The following is a 19,705-nucleotide window of genomic DNA, read 5'->3' on the forward strand; positions in this document are numbered from 1 at the left end:
CCATGGCAAAGCCCATAGGAAGTTTTCATCTGATTTCATAAGAACCTTGAGGCCAGACCTGTGCACCTGCAATGCCTGGAGCCTTTTGGTCCATGTGAAGGCAGGAGAAACCCTCCACAAGAATTGGGTTCCTCCAAACTATGGAAACAGGTAAAAAGTGTTAATTCATATTTGACCCATCACCAGAGCTGCTCCAGGGAAGAGCAGCCACTGAAGTAGTGTCCAGGCCTATCTCTACCTATGGCAGCTTTCCTAAAACAGCCCTTTTCCCAGTGAAATTTCAGGTGCTGACTGTGGGTTTGGGAAGGGGGGTGGTTCTCCTGGAGGTTGTTCAATGGCAGGGGACATCACAGAGTGGCAGGGAGCTGAGGCGCTGGCTCTGCAGGACTATTGGCAAGTACAAAAACAGCCCTGTGCTTCCTCAGCCGAACATTCCCACTCCTCCCATGAGCATCTGAACTAGTCCCAGCTCACAAAGCAAACTGTGTATGTACTTCATTTTTATATCTGTTCCCACCACGTTCCAAAAGCAAGCACAGGGGAAAGCTTAAAAATAAACCACAACAGCTCTGAGAAGGATGAATTCAGGCAGAGTTAAGGAATGACAATTCCAGCATGTCCCCAGTCAGCTGATACTCTGCACTGAGCAGAAATTATTTACTGGCTGGAGAGCTGTAGGGCAGGATCTGGAGCCCTACCACCAAGCACACACCTGTCCCAAGCCCTGTGCAGGATCCTGGCTGGGCAGGAACAGGAATCCACAACAAAAAGATGGGTCTGGTCAACGCTGGCATTGCCCCAGAGCATCCTGCTCTGGCTTTAGCCACTGCTTCTGGTGTTCCTGCCTTACCTGAAGTAATTGCTGGGGGTTTGTAATAACTCTGCAAGCTTAAAACAAAATCCTAACCTTTTCCCAAGACAGAAGCATTCCTGCCCTACCACCCCTATGCAAAGTCGTGTTTGTCTTGCACATCCACCTGAAGCAGTGCTGAGGTACAAGCAGTTTCCTCTCAAAATTTGCATTTGCAAAGCTGCTACTTCGGGACTGTGTCTTTAATTCAAACCTGGAGTGATTAGAAATGAACTTCCACCGTCGGGACAAGATTTTCTTCCCTTACTTTATCGCTCCAGGATAAAGTGTCAAAGTTTTTCCCTAGTTGGATCTGCATTACCCATCTCTTGCTTTCCTGGGCAGCAACTACATCAGAGAGGGGCAGCATCAGTCAGAAATGATCCAGGCAACTCCTGAACCTTTCCTACAAGACTGCAAGGGAGAGGGAGAAAGGGAAAAGCTCCCCCAGCATCAAGAGCTTTCCAGCCACATGTGTGTAAAAATTTCTTCCCGTGCCACGTGACTGAGGAAGAGGCGCAGATCCATTACACAATAATAAAAATATGCCTTTGGCAACGTGGAGCCAAAGTGGAGCTGCTGCAGGAAACTAAAAATACGCACAAAAAGAGTAAAACAATCATAAAAAGAAGGACCAAAGTCAATCCTGCACAGCCCTCGGGGCGCTGCTGCAGCAGGACGGGGCTGGGGCTCTGCATGTGACAGGATCTGCAGCAAAACATCTGCCCGAGGGGTTGGTTGCCAGCGCCCGTCAAGATCTCACTGAGGAGATTAGTCGTGGTGAGTCGATTCACTTTTCCTTTTTTTTCCTCTCCCTCCTCTTAACCTTAACTTTGAAAACTTCCCAAATAAGGTCTAAGTCACTGAGCACTCAGGTTTCCAAAGCCTGCACAGGAATCCATAGAGGCAACAGCTGCCAGTTAAAGAAATACACCACGAGGGAAAGGCTGCCCAGCCTTTTTCTGTAAGCACCCACCTCATCCCTGTGCTCTCCTTTGATCAGCAGCTTCTGTGGTTGGGGCTTTGCTCGGGGCCAGGGCAGGTTTGCCGCAGGAATCCTTGGCTGCCCAAAGCCAAGGCTGCAATGCAGGTTCAGGACAGAGGGTGCATCACTCTCCTTTGACCTTGCTTTGTACAGCAGCAGCTCAAGTTCCTGTTGGTATAACTACCTCGCTGGCTTATATCAGAAGTTAAATCCTCACATTTCAGCTGCTGTCACTGGTGACATACCTTATTTTACCTAAATTAGCCCTGCACACCCACTGGCTCCGTTTGCTCCCATCCTGGGAACGCTGCAGGGCAACCACCAGAGCTGAGAATTGGGCTCACAGGGATAATGATTACTTTGAAGACTAATTAAGACACCTTGAGGTGCACTAGGAAGTTGTGAAGCAGCAAGATGGTTGTTCTGTTTGAGAAAGCCTCAAGTATTGAAAGGAAACAGAGTAGAAAGTCACAGTGTCTGTTCCTGCTGGGTCCCCTCTCAGGCCATCCTGTTCCTTTCTCTCTCCCTCCCTCTGAGCAGCAATTCCCCCAGACTCTTCTCACCATCACATGGCACAGGGTGACTTCTGTAGCCAAAACCCGCCCTCCAGCCACTGCACGTGCCACCAAACCACCCCACATCTGGCAGCCCTCAGGGATTTTCCCCCTAGGATTTCAGCCAGAAACAGCAGAAAGAACAACTGGTCCTGACTCTTATAGGCAAAATCTTTTCTTACAGAAACACCTCTTTTATGTACAACAGGCATTGGTTGTTGCCAAAAGGTCTCTAACCCTTTTAACAAAGACATGAATTAAAATGTCATTAGAAAAATAAGTCCTCATGCTGCATTGGCCTCCAATGCCGGGCCAGCTGCCCATACTGTGGAGAGGGAAGATGCTGATCTGTTTCCAATTTGCTTTTTGGAGCTCATAGTACCTTCTACATCGAGGAGCAATTTTCCTTTTAAGGTGGAACAGCATGAGGTTTGTTTTCTTTCAAAAAGATTTCTTTAAGAGGTTATTTTTAGATGCTCTTGTGAATGTGATTGTGCTTTGCATCCCACACATGTTGCTGTGACATGGGATGAAGCGTTCCTGTGGAACCCTTAATTAACACCAAGTCAGGAGCTGTGCCAGAGTGTGGCTCCAGGTAGCTGGATATTCCCCATCTATCCAAGCACTGGTACTACTGACCTCACAGCCTCAGGGTGTTTTATTTCCCACTTTTTATCCCATCAGGTCAAGAGCTGGGTTGTCTCAAGGTAATAGAAGTACTTACGGTAAGAAACTTTGAGAGAAGGAGCTGCCCTCCCCCTTATGCTCCCGCTCACATATTTCTTCTCCACATGAAGCATTCCCAGCTTTTTTCCAGGTTATGCTCCACAATGACATTTTTTCTTGCCTCAACTTGTTAGCGTCATCCACCTCCAGATGCCTCTCACTTCTGCCTTGTGTGAGGTGGTTCTTGGGAAGCAGCGATGTAGCTTTCCTTGTGATCTCCCCACTTCACAGGCATTTTAACATTTTTTTTCCTTTCCATAAGCTGAGACGCCTTTGTGGAACTCTCCACACGAATACTGGTTGGTGTTTTCCATCTCATGAACCTGTTAAACCGACACCTTTCACCAGCAGCAAATAAATTTAGGTATAAGAGTATCAAGAGAGAGCTGAAAAACAAAATGGTTTAGCAGCCAAAACCAGCCCAGAGATCTGGTTTGCATTTCCAACTCCTCTGCATGTTCTTAATTATAATATTGCAGAACTGGGGGCTCCCACTGAACATCAGCTCCCTGGATATAGAGCATCTAAATATGCATTTAAACCCCTTCTGAAGCCAATACCAGGATGAGAACACCAAGGCCAACATGGGATATATCCACTATTTTAAGCATCTTATTTCCACAGCAGGAGTTACTACTGTGGAGTTGCTAAAGCTTCCTATCAGCCAAGCTGCACTGGGGGATGGGATGCTGGCTGTGAGGCTCAGCTCGTTCTGACAGGCAGAAGGCAGTAAGGACTGGCCCAAAGCCTGCCCAGCCTCTCCTGAATCCTGCTCTGCATCTGTGCTTGGGCAGAAACCCCAGTGACCCAACCAAAGGGCAGGGCATACTGGGGATGGCCACACCAAACCCCTTCTCCTTCCTCCACTCCCCTCATCCCAAGCAGTTGCTTTCTGCACCCCTCTGGCATTGCTCCTTGTGTTTCGGGGGAAAAGAGACCCAGGGAGCAAAACAAAATGAGGAGTGGCCACAGATACAGACTTAGAGGAGAGTAAGCTTGAAAAATATACTGGTCTGACCTGGAAAACTCCATGAGCCAGATCTTTGAATTCATGTCACACCAAAACAAACAGCTTCCCCAGCCTGCCAAAAAAAGCCCAATTCTCTCCCAGTTTCATGCAAGTCTTTCACCCCATCCCTCTGGTGCCAAACCCATGTGCTGCTGCCACATCCCATCTCCTCCTCACAGGCTGTGCCATGATCTCTGCTGTGCTGCTCCTCTGGACTGTGCCCTGTGTGGCAAACCACATCCTGGGGGGCTTTGCCAAGAGGGAACTGGAGGACGGTGCCCAGCTGGCCTGCAGCCTGCCCGGCCCCCCTGGGCCCCCTGGACCCCCTGGCGTGCCCGGCACTCCAGGGACGGTGGGCAGGATGGGCTTCCCGGGCAAGGATGGCAAGGACGGCCAGGACGGGGACAAGGGCGAGCACGGAGATGAAGGTAAGGGGAAAGTGCTCAGCACAGCGAGGGGGATATGTAAGAGCCATGGTGCAACAGCCCTGTTCACAGCAACCTGCCACCCACAGCTGAGCCCAAGGACAGGCAACATCTCAGGGGAAACTCTTCCTGAAATTTCCACTCTCCCCCCTCAAACTTAGCTCACTTTTCAGCGTGGTTCCAGGCTCACATCATGTCCCACTGTGTGCAATTTCTATTGGCTATGTTTTGTTACAAAGTGAGGTTTGCTCTGTTCTGATAGAGGCTCCCTAGACAAGACAAAGTGCTGTTCTCTCATTCTTGCTCTCAGGCTAAACAGAGCAAGGTGAAAAAATGAAGTACTTGCTGCCTGCCCATAGCACTGTATCCAGGGGACAGGCCCTGCTCTGGCCATGCTGGACCTAAATCAAAGCAAACAACAGCCCTTCTTTAATCCTGAGGTGAGGCTGCCCTTTGGATCCAGCCTTAGAGTCAGGAGGCAGCAGGACGGGCTGTGTGGAGAGCAGTGATTTCCCATTGCCACACTAGAGTGCACTCCTGCCTCAGCCAACACCAGCGAACCCAACCTGTGTTTCACTCCCTTCTCCCACCCCCAAAACCAGGAATCTGGAGAACACATTTCCACCTACGGCTGCATTTAAATCCAGTCTTGCTACAGCAGGTCAAGATAGTGCATAAATCTTCATGAATTTGTTTATATCAGATACTACTGTATCAGAATCACTGTGACAGCCCAACTCACTTCCCATTGCCCATCTCATGCCAGTCCCTGCCCCTGGTGTTTGCTGGGCTGGTCTTTTACTACACCTACATTTATTTTCAATTAGTTTTTAAAACAGTTCCATTTTAAATGTAAAAAAACCAAAAGAAACCAAAACAGAGACAGGAGATTAATTACCTGCTAAAGTGAGCTTCCGAAAGTTTCACAAACCTGCCTCACTCCTGTAACACCCAAATATTTAAAGCTTGTTCTTTAATTCCTCATTTTTCTCAAGCGAGGCAGAGAATAGAACCAGCCTTAAAGGGACAGACTGTCCTGCTCCCGAGTTCCACTGTTATCACACCAACTACCTGGATAGTCAGTCCAGGCAGATCTCCAGATCCAGGTGCTGTTTCATCAGGATTCTTACACCAGCAAGGTTCTCCTCCTAAATGAATTACCTGCTGCAATGCTATGATGCATTTCCACCTGCCATATTGCACTGAAAAATTGAGGCTATTTGTCTTCTAGGTCCACAAGGCAGAACAGGAAACCCTGGCAAGCCAGGACCAAAGGGGAAAGCAGGAGCTATTGGCAAGGCAGGCCCACGAGGGCCCAAGGGTTTAAAGGGTAATCCTGGGAAAAACGGGGCACCAGGAAAGAAGGGGCCCAAAGGGAACAAGGGCGAGATTGGGATGCCAGGACCCTGCACCTGTAATGGCAACAAAGCCAAATCTGCCTTCTCCGTGGCAGTCTCCAAGAGCTACCCAAGGGAAAGGCTGCCCATCAAATTTGACAGGATCCTGATGAATGAGGGAGGACATTATAATGCTTCCAGTGGGAAATTTGTGTGCAGCATCCCAGGTATTTACTACTTCACTTATGACATCACTTTGGCCAACAAACATTTGGCCATTGGCTTGGTCCACAACGGGCAGTACCGGATCAAGACTTTCGATGCCAACACTGGGAACCACGATGTTGCCTCTGGATCAACCATCCTTTCCCTGAAGCAGGAGGATGAGGTATGGCTGCAAATCTTTTACTCAGAACAAAACGGGCTCTTCTATGATCCCTACTGGACAGACAGCTTATTTACTGGATTCCTGATATATCCCGATCAAGATTATCTCAATGAAATATAGGATGAGAAATCAGCCTGTAGGAAAAAACAGGAAATGTGTGAGACCTCCATCCAGCAAAGTGTGGCCATGTCTGGGATTACCACAGGATTCCACAGCTTTGGCACTAACAGCCTGTATTGACTATTTAGATACTTACTTGATGTCATCAGCAAGACCCCAGGGTACCAGGACTTAAGGCAGCCTCATGAATATCTCCATCTCAAAGCCATCCATTGTGTTTTCCATGATTATTCCAATGTGCCATGGACATGTAACTCAAATACTGATGCAGAATACTTTGATTATTACATTATTATAATAAAGCATGGAAACCAACAAAACCACAGCCTAAGTTGGACTGTGCAAGTCTGTGCTGGTTTGGGCCAAGGTAGTGTTAGTTTTCTTCCCCATGGCTGGAATGGGGCTGTGGTTTGGGTTTGGGATGAACACAGTGATGATAACACAGAGATGGTTTTGTTACTGCTCAGCTTGCTCAGAGCCAAGGCCTTTCCTGCCCCTTGCAGGGACAGGCTGGGGAGGGCATTGGGGGGTGAATGGGGAGCTGGGAGGGGACACAGCAAGGCAGGTGACCCCAACTGACCCAAGGGATATTCCAGACCATATGACATCACACTCAGTATATCAAGTGAAGGGAAGAAGGAGGAAAAAGGAGACGTTTGGAGCAACTTTTCAAGTCACCATCACACGTGATGAAGTCTGGCTTTCTTGGTGATGGTTGAACACCTTCATGGGAAGGGGTGAATTAATTCTTTGGTTTGCTTTGCTTGTGTGCGTGGCTTTTGCTTTCCCCATTAAAGTGTTTCTGTCTCAACCCACAAGTTTTCTCACTTTTACCCTCCCAATTCCCTCTCTGGCCCCACTAGTGGGGAATGAGGGAGCAGCTGTGAGGAGCTTGGCTGGGCTTAAACAAACACCTGTGGGGCTCTGAGCGACAGCAGGGGATAAGCCTCACAAGGGAGACTCCAGTGTGGAAGCACAAACCTTCCCTCCAGAAACACGTCCCTGTGCAAAAACCAGGATTACAGTGAGAAAAGTCAATGCCAGGTTTTCCCACAGGAGTCTGTCTGTAAAACCTTGAATGTCTTCTAAGAGGTTGGGTCAAGGGCAGATACTGACAGAATGAGCAAACCATGCTGGCAGTGTGAAACTTGTCTTCTAGTGAGTGATAAACTGACCTTCTTTTGCTTCTAAGCCCCTAAACTGCTCTCCAGCCAGCAGTGAGGCAAAAGATTTTCATCAGGCCTTGCATTGTGATGTACAGGTCAGGCAGAGAATTGTCCCATTCTCCAGGCAGAAGCTGAATAGAACTCCTGTTAAGTAGGTGATAGGTGGGAAATACTGGAATATGCTGAGTTTGTATCATATCCTGAAATACTTGGGCGACATCATTAAGTGCTTTACTGCATCTTCTGATTTTTGTGTTCTGATTTTCTAAGTATTTGTCAGATATTTAAGAGTGAATGAGCATTAACGTGAGGATAACACTACTCTGAAAATTCTTCATGCTTGTAATACAGAGAGAAAGACAATCAGCACTTTATTTATTTTATTGTTGGTTTTCAGTGCACTGGAACAGACAGGCTTTGCTGCCTTAAGCAATCTTTTTGCTGGTCCTTTTGTAGACTACACCAGAAGAAGTGGAAATCTGGAAGAAAAAACAAACCAAAAATTAAGTTGAAGGGTGTAATTAGAGTTTCAGTGTCAAAGGTGATCAGCCCTGGAGATGGATTCAGAGCTGCCCTTTACATTTACCCTTGGGTAGAAGATATATCTAGAAAACAAGCTGAATATCCTTGCCAGGTCTGAGATAGACTGTACAAACACATCCTTACACAAAAGGCACAGCTTCTAAACAGGGGTCTAGGGAAAACTTCAGTGTGTCCTGGGTTGGATGTAGATTCACAACTCCAAGTTGTCAGGGTTTTAGACAAGTGAGAGAATTGTTCTCCAAAAGCAGTAGAGGACTGACACACTCTCGGGGAAGGTGAGGGCCCTTTCCTGTTCCACAGGGTGACTCACCCCTATTGAAGGCACACTCAGACACACGGAACTGGCACAGACACAAGTCCATTCAGGAAAATTTGTGAGAATCAGAAATCATAATGTTTGACAATCCAATCTGTCTTACAAGCTTTACTATTAGTGTTGAGGTTTCAGTAATTTTCCAAAGCCGCATTGCCAATTTTTTCCAATACAGGATAATACTTGAAATCCAACCTCTTTGGTGTTTTGTTTTGGAGTTTAGGGGTTTTTTTTTACCTTTGCTAAGACTAAGGAAATAGGGTTCTAGAGAAATTCTGTGAGGAGTTGCAGGAAGATAGTTTTCTAAGAAAGAAAGTCAAAAACTTCATCGAAATATGTAGGTGAATAGTTATATATGTACTATTTTGTATTCTTGAGGCATAGGCACAGTGAATACAGTCAAATTCATGGCAGCTTGGGAATATTTCAGTCTGAACATTCCAGTCTTACAGTTATAAAATTGCCTGAGATGCAAGATCTACATTTCAAGTGAACAAAAAATGTAAGATGAAAAGTTTGTTCATTTAATTTTTGAATTAAACCTCAACAAAATTGTAGATTATTTAGAGAGAAGGAGAAAGTTATTTCATAGTTTTGCTTTACTTTCTAAAGACTTTTTCCTAAACTTAAAAATTTTAGTCCTGGTGCTGTTGAGGGTTTTGTTTTTTATAAACTACTCTGGATATTTGAGCACTCACCTCTACCAGTTTTCCTCCACAAATCTCTGCAGTGTGATGGTAGTTGGGAAAATCAGCTACCAGTTTTCCATCTTCCATTTTAACAGCAGCCTGTAATAGAGAAAGGTTAATGTTCCTGGGGCTGCTGGAATTTCTATTATCAGATACTCTGTAAACATCTGTATACCTGATGCTGAAAGTTTTTACTTTTATAAAGGTAGAAGTTTTGTTTGTGTTGCACATTCAGCCTCACAAATAGGACTGAAATCCTTGTGCTTTACAGTTTAAATAGAAAAATGTGCCTCCAACAATACCTGCAGGTTCCACATCTACACACTATTCATTGATAGCTCTGAAAATGATCAAACCCCAGGCTGTGCTTCTCATTCCGTCTTCAGGGATTTATGTGGTTCTTTTGCTTTGACAGAGAAGTAAATGGCAGGATTGTAAGTGTTAATTTGAGGCAGCAAACTCAGACACTCAAATAACCTGCCAGCAAACAGCCCAGAAATCAGAGTGGACAAGTGACCACAAAACCAGAAAATCACAGAATTGTTTATGTTGGAAGGGACCTAAAGCTCATCTTGTTCCAACCTCTGCCATGCGCAGGGACACCTTCCACCAGACCCCAGACAGGTTTGCTGTTTACCCTAAACTCAAAACCAACTGAGACTGTAGATCTTAAGGGCCAAATGAATTTACCTTGAACTTTCTGCCCCCCATGGTCTCCATGTCTGCTTCTACGCCAACTGAGAACGTGTTGGTCGTGGTGCGGCCGCCTGGGAAGTGCTGTGTCCAGGTGAAGTCATTGCCATTCTGCACCACCTCAGTCACTATTTTGCAATTCCTTCCCATTTCAATCTTGTCACTGGGAAGACCTTAATCAATAAAAACATCCAGGTTATCAAACCTTAAAGCCTACCAGCTGGACTGGAACTGAAGAGTGGTAGTGGTGTGTTTGTTCTCAGATGTTGATGTCTGAGCATCTGATTTCCTATTGATTTCTTTTTTATTTTTTTTACAATATCAAAGCTCTGAGTTGAAATTACTGGTATAAAGAAAGATACTGGGATATCAATGCATTTGCTAAAATAATAATCTTGTACTCTTTTGCCTGAGAAACAATACATAGGATAAATGTATAGATACACAGTTCATGTGAATATTCCCTTCTACTTAACCTACACATGCAAGATGGAATTTAATGCATGGGATCTTTTGTGCCTTTGCTGTTTAGCTGCACATACCTATTTTTATGTTTGTAATTGCTCTTTAAATACATGGGCACGAGCACTGAACTTGTGTGCACAGCTCAGTGTCCCAAAGAGCTTTGTAGGGGTAACCTCTGGGACAGCCCTGAAAGCACCGAAACCTGTCCCTGTGTAAGATTTTGACAAGTATAGTCACACTACTTTTATAATCCCACTAATGAATATCAGGGACCTTCACAATCATAATTTTTCAAACATCTTGTCCCTTCCTCCTGCTGCCACTGAAAGGGAACATTCCTTCTGTGGAACAGGATTGTTTCCTGCAGCTGACTGTGATAACAACAAAAACTGCATCTCCTTGTGGAAGTGCAGAGCTCTCTACCAGGGTTAGCCCTGGTTGATCTCAGCACATGGAATCATAGGATAATGGAATGGTTTGGATTGGAAGGGACACTAAAGCTCATCCAGTTCCAACCCCTGCAATGGGAGGGACACCTTCCACTAGACCAGTTTGCTCCAAACTCCATCCAACCTGGCCTTGGATACTTCTGGGGATGGAGCAGCCACAGCTTCTCTGGGCAACCTGTGCCAGGGCCTCACCACCCTCACAGGGAAGAATTTCTTCCCAATATCCCATCTAACCCTGCCCTCTGTCAGTAGGAAGCCATTCCCCTTGTCCTGTCACTCTCGTTCCTTGTAAATAGTCTTTCTCCATCTTTCTTGTCAGTTCCCTTCATGTACTGAAGGCCACAATTAGGTCACCCAGAGCCTTGTCTTCTCCAGGCTGAACAAGCCTGATTCTCTCAGCCTTTCCTCATAGGAGAGGTGCTCCATCCTTCTAATCATTTCAGTATAAACCCCTTTTTCAAACAGAAGTATTTTTAACTGATGTACACCCTGGGGCTGACAGCCCAAGCCAGACTTACCAATCGCCTTCACAAAGTCATCATAGTTCTCATCGCCTTCAAACTCGTATTTGCCCGTGAATGCCATGTTTCCCTTGGATGTGGCTGGGAGAGCGGAACCGCAGCTGGAATGACCAGAATGGATCAGTGCAGGTGAGCTGAGGCCCTGGGTTTTATAAACCAGCCCAAGCTGCTCAGCCCACCTGTGCCCACACCCCTTGGAAATACACTTTTATGGCCCATGTGAGTCACTTGCATCAATGCCATTGACCTGTGTGAAAATCAAGGTTATCATGCAATTAAACATCCTGGAGAATAATCTGGAGATCAGCAGAAATCAAGGCCAAAAGCTCATTTTTCATTTTATTGCATATTTAAACAAAGTGATACATTTTTACTTTCAAGATTCCACTAATTTTGCATTCAGGATGAAATAAAGGTAAAAGAAGTTATAATGAAACAGGGAAAAAATTGCTTCAAAGCAGTGTCCTGGGATCACAGCCTTGCTCTGTTTGGAAGCATACCCTATGTTAATTAAAATATGAAAATAAGAAACAAGCTTCCCAAATTTATTAAGTAATTCTGGTAGGGTATGGGCAATGACGGGATTATGGGTTTGAGGTTTGAATGGGGAAACATTTCCTGCCACAGGAAAACTTTTGAAGTTTCAAAAGTTATTTTTACAGGGGAAAAATGGAACAATTTCAAGGGTAACACACTGGCTGAGGGGTGAAGAGCCTGAATCCAGGAAGAAGGGGACTTCTAATGGGACTTTCCAGTTGCTCAGCACAACTGGCTGAGCAAGTTCCTGGTTAAGATTTCTGTGGCCCTGTGTATTTCAAATGTTCACCAAAGCTCCCCAGGGTACAGCCCCAGCTGGAGTGTGGGGGACTGGGAAGATTGTCCTCAGGTGAGCACCAAAACCCTCTTGCACTGGGCTCTGAGTGTTCCAGAGGACCTGCACAACCCTGGGAAGAACGTCCATGAACTCAATCATAAACTCTTCTGTTCATGTAAAACTTCTCAGGGGACAATACCCCTGGAGTGGTAACTCCACATGGACCTTGGGAGATAGATCAGACTGGATAAGGAGAACAACCCAGCTCTGTGTAAAAGGAAAGAGATAATCAGATTATATGAACAGTACTTGAGCTTTTATATTCTCTCTCTATAAAGATCAGATTTTACTGATAGCTGCCTTGTGCTGCAATATAAAATTGCTGACATCTACACAACTCTGCAACACCTGGAATTGTGGGAATGTGGTGGGCATGGAGCCACTGTGTGAGTGTGCAGTGCAGGACATTATCAATGAATAATTATTTGCCTGGGTGGGTGGCTCTTGCCACTCTGAATATGAGTTTATTCACCTCCAAGGGGTTGTACACTGTGCACGGCAGTTCCAGAGCAGGTCACAAGCACCCATCCAAACCATAAATGTGCTGCTCTGCCAGGCTGCTCAGGGTCACACCACTCCACAACAGGTTTTGGGTAAAGATGCCGCCACCTGTACCTGTCTGTGCAGAGGAGTTTTTAACATACACTGTGAATTTGCACCTATGTTTCTGCTCACTCATTCTGAAATAAATCCATATTTTCACTCCTGCTATTTTGGTTATAAAATGTAATGAAATTCAATAGTGTATTGCAGAATGCAGAATGTCATTAGGCAGTCTACAAATACTGAGTTAGGACAATGTTTATGCCAAGAATAAATGAAATTGAGTCCCTCTGACTTTACTAAAGTTACAGTCACTTGCACAATGGATCAGGTTACTCACTCAAGCCTCTATCTCTTCAGTTTCAGCTAAAACCAGTACCCATTTAATGATCTTCCACTTTGCATTTACAATATTCCTAATTTTCCTTCCTCTTCAGAGCTGTGAGCACATGAAGTAGCTTTTGCACACCTGTACAGCAGGTGGGCAGGTCATTGAGCTAAATGGTGCAGAGAACTCCAGAACTATCTACTTAAAAGAGAACTAAAACAGAATTATCTAGGTATACAGGCATTTTAAATGCAGTATGTGCATTAAACCCACTCCAGCTACTACAGTGTGGGGCTTGCTCACTGCAAACAACCCTGGTTATGTCCTACTCCTGCTTAATAGAACTCAGTTCAAATCCTACTGAATTAACAGCTGTAATTAAATCTAGTAGAAAAATAAAGACATTTCCCTGGCAAAGATGAGTAACAGAGAAATGCAAAGGAATAAAACGCATCAGGTGTAAAAGCTGAAAAAACAACCTTTCAGAAACTGGCCATTTTCTTCAGAAAACTGGGCACTACCTGTCCTTTCCATTCACAGAGGTGCTTTGTGTAGGTCAACCCTAAACTCATTATTCCATGGCAGCCTGGTCTGTCTGGTGGGCACCTGCCAGTTCCTGAGGGGCAGGAAACGTGTCCCAACACTTGTTCATCCTGGAGAAGAGGACACTGAGGTCAGACCTCATCAGGACCTGCAGCTTCTCCTGAGGGGCAGCTCCAATCTCTGCTCTCTGTGACCATGACAGGACCTGAGAGAGCAGCTGGAACTGTGCCAGGCGAGGGTTGGGCTGGATATCAGGAAAAGGTTCTTCCCCCAAAGGGTGGTCGGGCACTGAACAGGCTCCCCAGGGCAGTGGGCACAGCCCCAAGGCTGCCAGAGCTCCAGGAGTGTTTGGACAAAGCTCTCAGGGACAGGGAGGCAGAGTTGGGGTGTCTGTGCAGGGCCAGATGTTGGCCTAGATAATCCCTGTGGGTCCTTTCCAGCTCAGGATATTCCACGATTCTATGATATGATTCACTGATTACAATCAGATGTTATGCAGTAAAGCTCAACACTGTATTTGAATTTATCAGGATGATGCAAATTCCAAATGTGCTGCTGTTGTAGACAGCTAACATGAATAAGTTGTCAAAGAAGTAAAACTCATGTGGAAGCTCATTCCCAAAGGAAAAGGTCATCTAAAGTGAGCAGTTAATTCCCTGTGTCTCCCAAGTCATCTACCTCTGATATGCAAATCAGCTGAGTCTTCAAATGCTGCTGGGAACAGAGGGAGCTTTAAGGAACCAAATCAAAGGCCCTGGATATCTTTACTTTGAGAATTTACTTGCCACAAAGTCATAAATATAACGCTTTTGCATTCCTTTTGTCTGCTGGAGTTACCCTGCCCTTGAATGTCTCCCAGCATCCTTTAAAGTTTATTAACCTTTCAAATGTGCTGCACAGAGCCAATGAGAGACACTGGGAGACAGAATGGAGATAAGGGAATTCCATCAGTGAATGAACTGGGCTCAGTGATGCCTTTGAAGTGATTTGAGAACTGGAATGCAACTGAACTGGGAGTACACATTCAAAATATAAGTAGGAACCCTCCAGTGAACAGAAAGTTACATTTAATGACTCTTTCAGAACGAAACTTGCTCAGGAAAGCCTGTAAAGGCTTAAAACAGCTGTATCTGGCAATTATTCAACAACCCTCCTTAGTAAATGGCTAATGATTATTAATTCCTCTGGTATTCAGAGCAATCATTCATAACAAATTCAGAATGAACTCATCTGGTGTTAATGCAATGTGCGATTCCAGGGCATCCTGTTACTCTGCTGCCTTATTAAGCACCCATTTAGTCTCGTCTGAGGTGTTACTATTCTTAAGCCATAAGCAGCAAAGTAATTACCAACAAGATGTGGCTGAGTAATTGAACAGCTTGTGCAGAGTCCAAATATTTAGCAGGAATCCACCTGCCAGCTCTACAGGTGACACATCCCAGATTCTGTCCTTGCCCCAAGGATCTACATTAAAAAAAAAACGGAAGAAAAAGGATCCTACCATAGACAGAAACATTTACAGAGGAGGAAGGTACAGATCCTCCAAAAATCCAGTATTTCTGGGGACTCCCTAAAAGAAAATTCAGTTGTTTCCTGCAGAAACACTCTATCAGGAAACCCTTCATCTGTTTGGACCTCCAGAAAGGGATTTTTCCAGAAAGCAACAACCAAATGATTCATTGGAGCTGTACAAGCTGCCACAGCTCCTGCAGGAAGTGTTCGGTTCTGTCCAGTGTTCCCAGTCTCCGAGGGGTACTCTGGTGGGAATGCTGAGGGCTGGGCTGGGCTGGGCAATTAAACCAAAGGAAAATCAGACCTGGTACCAGCAGATTCTTGAGGATTTCATTCTTCTTTTCTTTCTTCAGGATTCTTTCTTTTAATTAGTTATCCCACACTAAATGTTATTGGTTGTATCCAATGAAATGGAATGGGGACAGAGAGCAGAAATTGGAGGCTATCTTGATTTTTAAATTTAATAACAGCTACAACAGAAGACTTGAATTTTTTTAATATCAGTTTTTACTCACGTAACCTGAAAATGCACAGTAAAACTAATTTTGGCTACTCTCAGTTTGAGTCCTACAAGACTAGTCTGGTTTGTCTGAAATACCATCTTTGGATTAAGACCCACTATGGAATATTTTGAAGCTCAATGTTTTTAGTCTAATACAGACAATATTTAAAAGGTTGTTAAAATGGATGATATAATTCAACCTTATTCTGGCCAAAAAACTGAGATAAAGATACTCCTATAGATTTCTTATTTGGAAAGTACCTACAGTTCTAATGAAGTTAATAACTTACAGCCCTAAAGATACGAATCATTACAACCCCTCTTCTGGACTTTTCTGACCAAAACCCAATAACCATCTCCCCTTTATCTACACAGTTCATGGGATGTGTTGTAAAGATTTTATTACTTGATAACATCTATATGATTGTACTTGCTGACACATGAGGACAACACAGCTCCAAATGGGAGCTTATCTTCAAGGTGATCTAATTTGGAGCCTTCCCTCACATGGCTGTGGTGTCCTCACCATCCTCAGCCACCACAAAATCTACATACCAATACAAAATAAATGTGCACCACAGGAGTGCTGGACATCAGGAGGGATTCCCCCATGGAAAGGGTTGTCAGGCATTGGAAGGGGGAAGTGGGGGAGTCTCCATCCCTGGAGGTGTTCAAGGAGTGACTGGATGTGGCACTCAGTGCTCTGGGCTGGGTGACAAGGGGGGATCAGGCACAGATTGGACTCTGATCTTGGAGGTCTTTTCCAACCTCAGTGATTCTGTGATTCTGTGTGTGTTTTAGGTGCTTTACAGAAGAGAGGGTTTTGAAAATCTACAGAGATATAAGGATAATTTAAAATGGAAAGTAAGAAATTATTTGCCTTTTTTACTGACGCTATTGACTTATTAGGCACAGGCTCCTGGTGTGTAGCTTATGGATAAAAGGAAGGAATGATGGACTTCTAACAACAAACATTATCTACTTAATAAAACACCATTATTTATTCTTGCAAGACAATGTATTCTGTTGTATTAATTGAGGATCTACCAGGAACTGAAGGTGCTCAGGATTTTGAAGAACACCCACAATTATTTAACACAAACCATTTCTTTGTGCTGCTGAAGGCTTGTGTAAAAAAATGACGTTTTGGAGCCCAGGGACTGACAACTTTTCCGCTTGTCTCTGTTTCTGCCCTACACTGTTTAAAGAAAAACTCATTTGTTTTAAGCACTGTTTCAAGGAAGAACAAAGACCTGAAGAGCTTCTGTCTTTGGCTTGTCTTTCCTTTATTTTAGGAGTCAGTGTGCTGAGGGAGTGACAGCAGCCCAGAGACACCTGTGAGTGCCCCAATATCCTCAGCACCATGTCTAGGACAAGCTCCCATGTCCACAGCCAAACAAGTCACGTCCAATGTGTAACTAAAAATATTAAAATAAATAAAGAAAACACTTCTACCTTGTGGAGTAGATGCTGAATTCCATTCTCTCTATTCAACATCCAAGCTGATACAGAGCTTACATATAAAAACAACTGGGGTTTTTTAATTGGAATAATACTTTTGCATACCAGGCAGCTTCTGGTTTTTATTTTAATCACAGTTAATACTAGAAGAAAACCCACAAATTAGTTTTTAATTTGCTCTAACATATTTTTAAAACATCTGAAATCTCTGAATGGTTAAATACCCCCTTTATAACCATACCTTGACAACAGTCATGCTCCCTTCACCCTTTCCCTCTAGTCTGGAATACTCAGAGCATTTTCTTCAATATATTGGAGAGTTTACTCCATGACACGTATGATGAGAAATTCAGGCAAGCAAGGGGTTAAATTTCAGCTTCAATAAGACAATTCCCCATTTAAAAACACAGATATGCATTTTGTGTGTCTCCAAAGAAAACTTTCTAGGTCATTCAATACATGGATATGTATCTTTTGATTTTGAACCAGACTGTTTCTATTGCAAATGTCAACATGAGGTTTTCTTGTTCCCAATGTGGAAGGCATAAGAAAAAATAAAAATAAAATTTTTAAGACATTGCAGTTTCACAACTTATTTTCATGCATCTTTACTTATGTGATGTCAACATCTTTGTGTCTGGACTATCAGTGGTTACTGAAGCAAACACACAAAGCTGCAGAGCTAAAGAAAGGCCAAATCCCCCACTTGGCTGCCAGAGGAACTCCTTCCACTGCAAGGGTTACTCAGAGTTCAGAACGCATGGAATAAACCCACACATGATCATCCTGCTCTCCAGCCTCACTCGGTACAGCACCAGCCCTGTGCTCTAAATGCAGATCAGGTAGTTTGTCCCAGGTCATGAGAGATGGGATTAACAGCCGGAAATCCTGACTCAGTGTTGCCTGTTAAAACATCCATGGACACTTCCCCACCTCTGAGACACAATGGTTTCTCCAGAACATGGCCCTGTATCTCCATCAGTTTTACTGAAGTGAAACCAGAAACTCCACAGAATCACGAAATCATTGAGGTTGGAAAAGACCTCCAAGGTCATCAAGTCCAACCTGTGCCCGATCCCCACCTTGTCACTCAGACCAGAGCACCGAGTGCCACATCCAGTCATTCCTTGAACATCTCCAGGGATGGGGACTCCAAACCTCCCCAGGCAGCCCCTGCCAATGCCTGACAACCCTTTCCATGAAGAAATTCTTCCTCATATCCAACTTAAACCTCTCCTGGCACAGCTTGAGGTCATTTCCTCTTGTCCTGTCCCTTGTTCCCTGGGAGCAGAGCCCGATCCCCACCTGACTCCCCTCTCCTGTCAGGGAGTTGTAGAGAGTGAGAAGGTCCTCCCTGAGCCTCCTTTTCTCCAGGCTGAGCCCCTCCAGATCCCTCAGCCACTCCTTGTGCTCCAGGTCCTTCCAGCTCCTGAACGTCCTTCTTGCTATGAGTGGCCCAGAACTGGACACAGCACTTGAGGGGCCTCTCCAGTGCCCAGCACAGAGGGACAATTCCTGCCCTGGTCCTGCCATCACACTATGGCTGCTACAAAAATATTGCTCCATCTGTTGCACTTGTAAACCCTGATGTTTACTTGTGCACATCAGCCACACACACAGGGAAATCCTGCTATTCCAGGGCATTCCCTCAGCTGCAGTTCCTGAAGTTCTGTCAAAGGGAACATTACATTTAGATACTTCTTTTTTCTTTCTGTTTTTTTTTCTGAAGGCACATCTGTTTTGCAGTTGACCTTTTCTTATATTTTAAAATCCTGTTTACAAGCTCCCTCCCATCTATTGCCCTCTCTCAAGATTTTCCTTCATTCCCTTTTCGTGCATCTCACCTGGGAGAAGAGTTAGGTGAAACAGAACACCTGCCTGGTGATGGGGAGAAGTTATTTCTACCCCAGGAAACCACCCAGAGAAGGAATTTGTCTTAAAAGAATCTCAAAGGCAGACAAGAGAAACCAGTGCTTGAGTGAATTTTTCTTATGTTAGTGCAGTGTTTATAAAGTGCCCCACTGAAAATACTGATGCAATTCAACTGTGCAGGAACAGAGAGGGCTTGAAAATGTGGGAAGCAGAGAAGGATCCACTTCTTTTCTTGAAATACAAGAAAAGCCAGTTTTCTTTGCACAAAAGGACTTTTTGAGCTTTAACTATTGCTTTGATATGTGTGTGATTCACAGTAACATCTCACTGCATATTTTACAACTATTTGAAATTGTTTATATTGCCTTAGATACATTTAAAAGAAGAAATAAATATACTTTTATGGCAGAGAAAATGCATACATTTCACGTGCCATTTCTTCCCCATCTCCAAAACAAGCAGATCTTTGCTGCCTGTTCTAGTAACTAACTACTTGTATTACATCTAGTGTCCCTCTTCAATGGTTTTATTTATTCTTGAGTTGCTCAGCAATAAATTGGCTGTTATTAATCAAAGAGCATTGATGTAAAAGTAGGAAAATGAGACTGTGTTGATAACAGCTGTGATTTTCTCAAACCCTGGACTAAGTCATACTTCTCTTCAAGACTCCTTCCAGAATCAGAAGAAAAATCTGCAAAACACTTCGAAATCTGAAATTCCACTTGAAGTTTCTTTACCTCATATTACCAAACAACAGCTGTTTCTCTCCTAAATAGCAAGGAAAGCATCAGGGGGTAAAAAACCTAAACAGTGACAAATTTGTTTATTTTTTTAAAA

The 19,705-nt window shown here is 44.3% G+C and overlaps 2 protein-coding genes across 2 annotated transcripts; one reads left to right on the forward strand and one right to left on the reverse strand.

Annotated features, from left to right (window-relative positions):
• Positions 1-1,350: 1,350 nt before the first annotated feature.
• C1QTNF2 (C1q and TNF related 2) lies at positions 1,351-6,907 on the forward strand. Its single transcript, XM_071570103.1, has 3 exons — positions 1,351-1,630; positions 4,304-4,552; positions 5,781-6,907. The coding sequence occupies exons 2-3, from the start codon at positions 4,312-4,314 to the stop codon at positions 6,392-6,394; spliced, it is 855 nt and encodes a 284-aa protein (XP_071426204.1). The 5' UTR covers positions 1,351-1,630; positions 4,304-4,311; the 3' UTR covers positions 6,395-6,907.
• A 1,025-nt stretch (positions 6,908-7,932) lies between these two features.
• Positions 7,933-11,417, reverse strand: FABP6 (fatty acid binding protein 6). Its single transcript, XM_071570368.1, has 4 exons — positions 11,231-11,417; positions 9,796-9,971; positions 9,115-9,204; positions 7,933-8,039 (listed from the first exon to the last, which is right to left on the reverse strand). The coding sequence occupies exons 1-4, from the start codon at positions 11,295-11,297 to the stop codon at positions 7,986-7,988; spliced, it is 387 nt and encodes a 128-aa protein (XP_071426469.1). The 5' UTR covers positions 11,298-11,417; the 3' UTR covers positions 7,933-7,985.
• Between the last annotated feature and the right edge of the window lie 8,288 nt (positions 11,418-19,705).

This window comes from Pithys albifrons, chromosome 15 (assembly GCF_047495875.1).
Source record: "Pithys albifrons albifrons isolate INPA30051 chromosome 15, PitAlb_v1, whole genome shotgun sequence".
NCBI classification, from domain to species: domain Eukaryota; kingdom Metazoa; phylum Chordata; class Aves; order Passeriformes; family Thamnophilidae; genus Pithys; species Pithys albifrons.

Excerpts from the sequence above, each read along its gene's own strand:
- C1QTNF2 (XM_071570103.1), top strand. The coding sequence starts at position 4,312 with ATGATCTCTGCTGTGCTGCTCCTCTGGACTGTGCCCTGTGTGGCAAAC. Across the intron at positions 4,553-5,780 it reads GGGCGAGCACGGAGATGAAG|GTCCACAAGGCAGAACAGGA; the intron begins GTAAGGGGAAAG and ends TTTGTCTTCTAG.
- FABP6 (XM_071570368.1), bottom strand. The coding sequence starts at position 11,297 with ATGGCATTCACGGGCAAATACGAGTTTGAAGGCGATGAGAACTATGAT. Across the intron at positions 9,205-9,795 it reads TGGGGGGCAGAAAGTTCAAG|GCTGCTGTTAAAATGGAAGA; the intron begins GTAAATTCATTT and ends TCTCTATTACAG. Across the intron at positions 8,040-9,114 it reads GTGGAGGAAAACTGGTAGAG|ATTTCCACTTCTTCTGGTGT; the intron begins GTGAGTGCTCAA and ends TTTTTCTTCCAG.